The sequence below is a fragment of the Myotis daubentonii genome, chromosome 3 (genome assembly GCF_963259705.1).
Source record: "Myotis daubentonii chromosome 3, mMyoDau2.1, whole genome shotgun sequence".
NCBI lineage: Eukaryota > Metazoa > Chordata > Mammalia > Chiroptera > Vespertilionidae > Myotis > Myotis daubentonii.
Genome location: NC_081842.1, coordinates 8,153,820 through 8,159,819, shown reverse-complemented (window position 1 = coordinate 8,159,819; position 6,000 = coordinate 8,153,820). Strand labels below are relative to the sequence as shown.

The window sequence follows — 6,000 nt, the reverse complement described above, 5'->3', positions numbered from 1 at the left end:
CTGGATACCTCCCCCGCGTGTCTCCATGGCCAATAAGACCAACACCAAACAGGGCACACGCACTGCAGCGCACGCCAGTGGTCCCCAGGCGGCGCCCTCCCGGGGGACCTGATTGTGCAAGAAGCAGGTCCCTTGCCCAGCTCCCCCGCCCTACATCACTCCTATGCCCCACCTCACCCCACCCCACCCCTAACTGGCGGTGCCCCCAGCCCCTCCCACTTTCACAACCCTTCTTCCCGCCCCCGGGTGCTTCCGCCCCGCGTCACCTGAGCCCAGGATTTATGACAAAGGGAGGGACATGTTAGCAGTTAAAACCCTCTCTCTGCCTTCCCTGCTAATCTCACTGGCAGGCTATTGCTCTGTACCCACTGCTCTTCCTTTCTGTGCCCGCTGCTCGGTGCCCGCTGCTCCGCCATGAGCCTTACGATGAGGGGTGCGCCCTCTGAAACCCGGCCCGCCACGGCCGAGATCCAGGCCATCGCCGACAAGGTAGGCGGCCCGGTCCCCCCCGAGCCCGGGTCGGGTCCCGCCCTGTCCGCACAGGGGCAGCGCCCCCCGGGACGCGGAGGGTGTGGACGCTGGGACAGGGGTCTAGAGGGAAGGGCCTGGTGTGCTTGTCCTCGGGCGGTTCCGGTCAGTGAAGCTGGGGCAGGGTCTGCAGGGTCCTAACTTCCGCCCTGCCTTCTTCCAGTGCTCCTTGTGCAAGTAACACAAAAACAGACACCAGGCTGGGATGCAGAGGCAGAGCCTGGTTCAGACCCTGGGCAGCGCTTGACTTCTGTGCCTCAGTTTCCTCTTCTGTAAAGTGGGCATCACTGGGGGCCTTCACGGAAGGTTCTGGGGAAGGTGGGAGGGTGGGGCCAAGGAAAGCTCAGGTTCTGAGAAGACCCAGAGTTCAACAAACCTGCTGCTTCCCTAACCGGATAGAACCCCACCCCCACTCCACCCCCTGTGATCAGTGGTTTAGATCGGTGGTGGGCAAACTGCGGCTTGCGAGCCACATGCAGCTCTTTGGCCCCTTGAGTGGGGCTCTTCCTAAGCCTTAGGAGAACCCTATTTAATTAATAACAATGTACCTACCTATATAGTTTAAGTTTAAAAAATTTGGTCTCAAAAGAAATTTCAATTGTTGTCCTATTGATATTTGGCTCTGTCGACTAATGAGTATGCAATCACTGCCCTAACCTGATAGAACCCCCCCCCCCCAACCCACCCACCCTCCCATTTGCTCAGGAGTTTTAAAACATCTGACCACAGTAAAGGACGGTGACTCAGTCCCATGAGACTTTGAAAATGAGGAATCTGTGGGGACTGCGTGGTGAGCCAGTTGGGCAAAGTTCCTCTCCCACGCGGCTCCAGATCCCAGCCTCTCCTGAGGTTCCCGGGTCCCAGGCCTAAGGAATTCCTCACTTGCTGGGTGAACTGTGAATGGGCATCAGCTCAGGAGAGAGGAGTGGCTGTCTTGGGCTCCTTGACGTGGTGCTGGTCTCACTTGAAAGTGACAAGTAAGAGGGCGGTCACCATTGCCACTGGGAGGCAGTTCTGAAGGCGGGGCTTGCCTGTGGCTCCTAGAGGCCAGGGCAGGGACACCCTCTTGCTGCCTGGGGTTCTGACTCCTCCCCAAGCTCTCTGGGCTGCAGGTGTGGAGAACAGAGGCCAGAGAGGGAGCCCTGGCCAGAGGATGTCAAAGTCCCAAATTCTGGCTCAGCCTCCTCAAGTAGTGCCCACCAGTCCCGACCTTGGATTCCCTGGCCCTCTGCAGTCTCCTGGCCCCTTGAGGGTGGTAACTGGCAACTTCCTCACCATCCCCGGGCCTTTCCTGCTCCCCTTGGTCTAGTACAGCCCGTCTTTCTCCCGGTCCACAGTACTAGCAGTGAACTGTCACCACGGGCAGGGCCTGGAGGCTGCCACATGCCCAGTCCCATTGCCTGCATTTGGGTCTTCTCACCATTCCTGCTTTCCTGCCTCCACTCCTGAAACAGGCCAAGAGGGAGGCCATTCCTTCCCAGACTCCCGTGTGTGTCACTCATCCCCATAGGCTTGTCCACTGTCTGCAGGGTCAGATCCCTGCAGACCAAACATGGCACCTTGCATGACAGGTAAGCACTGAGACACAGGTAGGCCTGCAGTGAGAACCTGCCGGCCGCATGCAGAGGGCACAGGAGCGGCAGGAGGGGCCTGCCTTCTCCCTTCCTAACCCGCCCTCCTGTCAGCTGCAGACTCCATTCTCCCTCCATTCTTATCCCTGCTTAGGGCCCCTCCCTAAAGGTGCAGGCAGGCCACAGGCCTCATGCCAGCCACGAGTTTGACAGGCTTGGTCCTGCATTGTGAGGAATAATCTGTAAAGGGTGGCCTTACAGGTCAGTTTGTAACATTTGACATGAGGTCACAGCTCCTATGTCAGTCACTCTTGCAGGAAGAAAGACACTGAGTTCCCCTCTCTCCTGCCCCCTAGGTGAAGTCCCAGCTGGAGGAGAAGGAAAAGAAGAAGTACCCCACTTTCAAGGCCACGGAGTACAAGAGCCAAGTGGTCTCGGGGACTAACTACTTCATCAAGGTGGAGTGTCTGCTACAGGGGTGCTCATGCAGAAGTGGGGAGATGGGGGACTTACAGGGGTGCTAAAGGAGGTTCCTGTAGCCCTGGCTGGTGTGGCTCAACGGATAGAGTGTCAGCCTACTCACCAAAGGGCCTCGGGTTTGATTCCCAGTCAAGGGTGGGTACCTGGGTTGCTGTTGGATTCCTGGCCTCAGTTGGGGCGCATGCAGAAGGCAATCAGTCAAAGTATCTCTCCCTCTCTCTTTCTCTCTAAAAAATCAATAAAGATATTTTTGAAATAATTAAATGAGTGTGCATGCACTCCTGCAGGCCTCCATAGAGGAGAGGACTGAGCCTTCAGGGCAACTAAAGGCTCTGAGGAGGGAATGTAGTGTGCCAGGGGTGCTGGCTGGGGTGCTGGGCATCTGCTACACCCGAAAGAGGAAGATGGGAATGTCACCACCCTAGTTGCTGATGCCCTGAAGCAGTGTTTCTCAACGTTCTGGCCCTTAAATTCAGGTCCTCATGTTGTGACCCAACCATAAAATTATTGTCGTTCCTACTTCATAACTGTAATGTTGCTACTGTTATGAATCATAATGTAAATATCGATATACAGGATGGTCTTAGGCGACCCCTGTGAAAGGGTCATTCGACCAACAAAGGGGTCGCGACCCACAGGTTGATAACCGCTGCCCTGAAGGGACTGGGCCTCCAGCTCTCAGGGCCTTTCTCACACAGTCCGCCAGGCACAGGGACTTGGGGTCAGAGGCAGCACCTGCCCCCCTCACTGGACTCTCTCTTTGCAGGTTCAAGTTGCAGATAATGACTTCGTGCACCTTCGAGTGTTTGAAAGTCTCCCTCAGGAAAACAAGGCCTTGGCCTTGGACAGTTATCAGACCAACAAGACCAAGCATGATGAGCTGGACTATTTCTAGTTGTAGATTTGAAGTGAACCTTCGCCACGTGGCTCTCTGTCATGTGTTCATGCACCTGTGTCATTAATCAACACCTCTCTATGCTGTGCCACTTTCGCTGGAGGGGCTGCTCTGCACCAATCTGGTGTCTCTGCCTCTGACTTTAACAGCGTGATTTTCCTCCCAATCAATGATCTTAACTAAATTGCTTTCCAAGAGGGCTTAGATGATCCCTAAATAAATACATTTTAAGTTTTTGCAAATTTCTTCCTTTGCTGTGGGTTTTTTCTTCATCTGAAACCATAACCACCATATAGACGTGTTTACAAAGGTCTTTAACGGCCACGCGCCGGGTCTGAGACCCTACACCTGAGGAGGAGAGCCCAGCGAGGCTGCCCCAGATCGCAGCCAGTTGGTGGTCGACCCTGAGCTGAAGGAGTTGCTCCAACTACAGCTCTGGACTCTGCATCCTGTCTCCAGGCCTCACAGAGGATGCGAGTAAACCCCATTCTAGACGATGAGTTCAAAATGTGCTCAGTCACCCTGTATCCATAGCAGCGATGACACAACAGGGACCAAAGTGTTGTGCAAACCTGTTGGACAGCTGCTCAGAACAGGCGGCCTGAGAGGCAGTGCCGCTCATCCCCTGGGCTGCGGCACCTGCTCAAAGCCTGAGCCTCTGGAAGGGTCTGCCCATTTCAACAGGGTCCTGCCCGTCAGTGCGGTCAGTGCCTGGTTGGTTTGCCATGTGTTTGTTCAAAACAGATTGAAAAGAGTGCCCCTGACATCACAGGAGTAATGACTGTTTGGTGAAATTTCTATCTGAGTGGCTCAGGGTCAAGGTAGAATATGTGTTCCTGAGGGTTAATGTCGGTCTGACATTCCTGAGCCCCACTCGGCTCACCTGGGGCGTGTGGCGTTTTGTCTGTGTCCTGAGGTCATGAGGAACGTGGAAGGGCGGGCAGTGAGCATGCGGAGCCTGGAGAGCAGCACTGAGAAATCTCTGCACAGTGAGCTGTGTGCGTCCACGTCCCTCCATGAACTGGAAGAATAAAACGTTCATAACACCCCCTTCATGTCAAGCAACTCTGCACTGAACAGAAGATGGAACACAGTTCCCACCTGGGACTCTCAGGGACCGGCAGGGGAGACGGCATTGAGGGGGCTAAGCAGAGCTGACAGCCATGCCCTGCTCCGCCTGGTTAGAAATGGGTGATTGCTTAACGGGTGTGGGTTGGGCCCAGGGTGATGAGGCATCTGTGACAGGAAAGGGGAGACAGTTACACAAAGCTGGGAGGTACAAATGCCCTGGGCTGTGCAATTGAAGTGACTCAGGTGTACTTACTTCCTGTGAATTTCACCTCACTGAAAACATAGGACAAGACAGTCAACCAGAGCCAGTCTGGGGGACCCCTTGGCAGAGGATTTGGGGAACCAATGCTGGGCTTGCGCTCTTCCATCTGCCCAGCCTCTCCTCTGCCCACCCTGGACTCTGGGTGCTGACCTGTGGGTTCGCCCTCGCCATTCGTTCCCCAGCACTTGCTGCAGGGACCACCTCGGGGTCTCCTGGCAGCGACCTCTCTTCTACAGGATGCTTTTTGGGTCCTGGTACTTGGCCTGCCAGTGAGCCCTTCAGGCTAAGCTGGTAATGGCGCCCCTTCCCTCTGTGTCGTCCTGGGGTGCTGACCACCCCACCCCTTTTACTAAGCACTCAAGTCACTGGTCAGTGCCATCTATTTCCCCAGCACCAAGAAGACAGCGATAAAGGGACCCGCCCGCCCTTGAGAGTCACAGGCCCTAATTCTCCAGCTGTCCAGGCAGGGACCACTAAGGAGCACAGGGCGGTCAGCGTGGGTTTGTGAGGCAGAGTCAGGCGCTTCAGACACAAAGCAGATCCCGCAGCCTCCCGCCCTCTCCTTGCCTTTCTCACAGAGCCTGTTACTTGGGGATGACCTGAGGATTTATCTACAAAAATGTGGGAGGGTGTATAGTACCTGCTGGGCTAGGAGGACCAGAGCTGTCACCACCCAGGTGTGAAGGAATTGGAACCCAGAAGGGGCAGTGACACCTGATGGATGACCAGAGCTTGTCCTCACAATCTAGCAGGGATGGGCCAGGAAAGGGAGCCGCACCCTCCTGATCCCAGGGAGGGTCTTGCAGGAACACTGAGTGGGTAGGGCAACAGAGTGGGTATGGGGGAGGGGACTTGGGGCATGATGAGCAGGGCAGGTCAGGCCCTTTCTTTAAGAGGGAGATATTTGCCCGGCCATCATGGCTCAATGGTTGAGCATTGACCTATGAACCAGGAGGTCAGTTTGATTCTCGGTCAGGGCACATGCCCAGGTTGCAGGCTGCATCCCCAGTGCGGGGGCGTGTAGTAGGCAGCCAATTGATGAGTGTCATCATTGATGTTTCTCTCTATGTCTCTGAAATCATTAAATATATATGTATGGCCGAAACCGGTTTGGCTCAGTGGATAGAGTGTCGGCCTGCAGACTGAAAGGTCCCAGGTTCGATTCCGGTCGGGGGCATGTACCTGGGTTGCAG

The 6,000-nt window shown here is 55.5% G+C and overlaps 1 protein-coding gene across 2 annotated transcripts in view; it reads left to right on the top strand.

The window, feature by feature from the left end:
* Nucleotides 1-263: 263 nt before the first annotated feature.
* Nucleotides 264-6,000, top strand: part of LOC132229953 (cystatin-B-like) — a 20,743-nt gene continuing 15,006 nt past the window's right edge. The window contains exons 1-3 of one of the 2 annotated variants that reach the window (XM_059686666.1): nucleotides 264-489; nucleotides 2,456-2,557; nucleotides 3,346-3,716. In XM_059686666.1, the coding sequence (XP_059542649.1) occupies nucleotides 415-489; nucleotides 2,456-2,557; nucleotides 3,346-3,474 (306 nt within the window). In that variant the 5' untranslated portion in view covers nucleotides 264-414 and the 3' untranslated portion in view covers nucleotides 3,475-3,716. Of the gene's footprint in view, nucleotides 490-2,455; nucleotides 2,558-3,345; nucleotides 3,717-6,000 lie in introns of those variants that run through there. The other variant, XM_059686665.1, reaches the window with a different exon arrangement.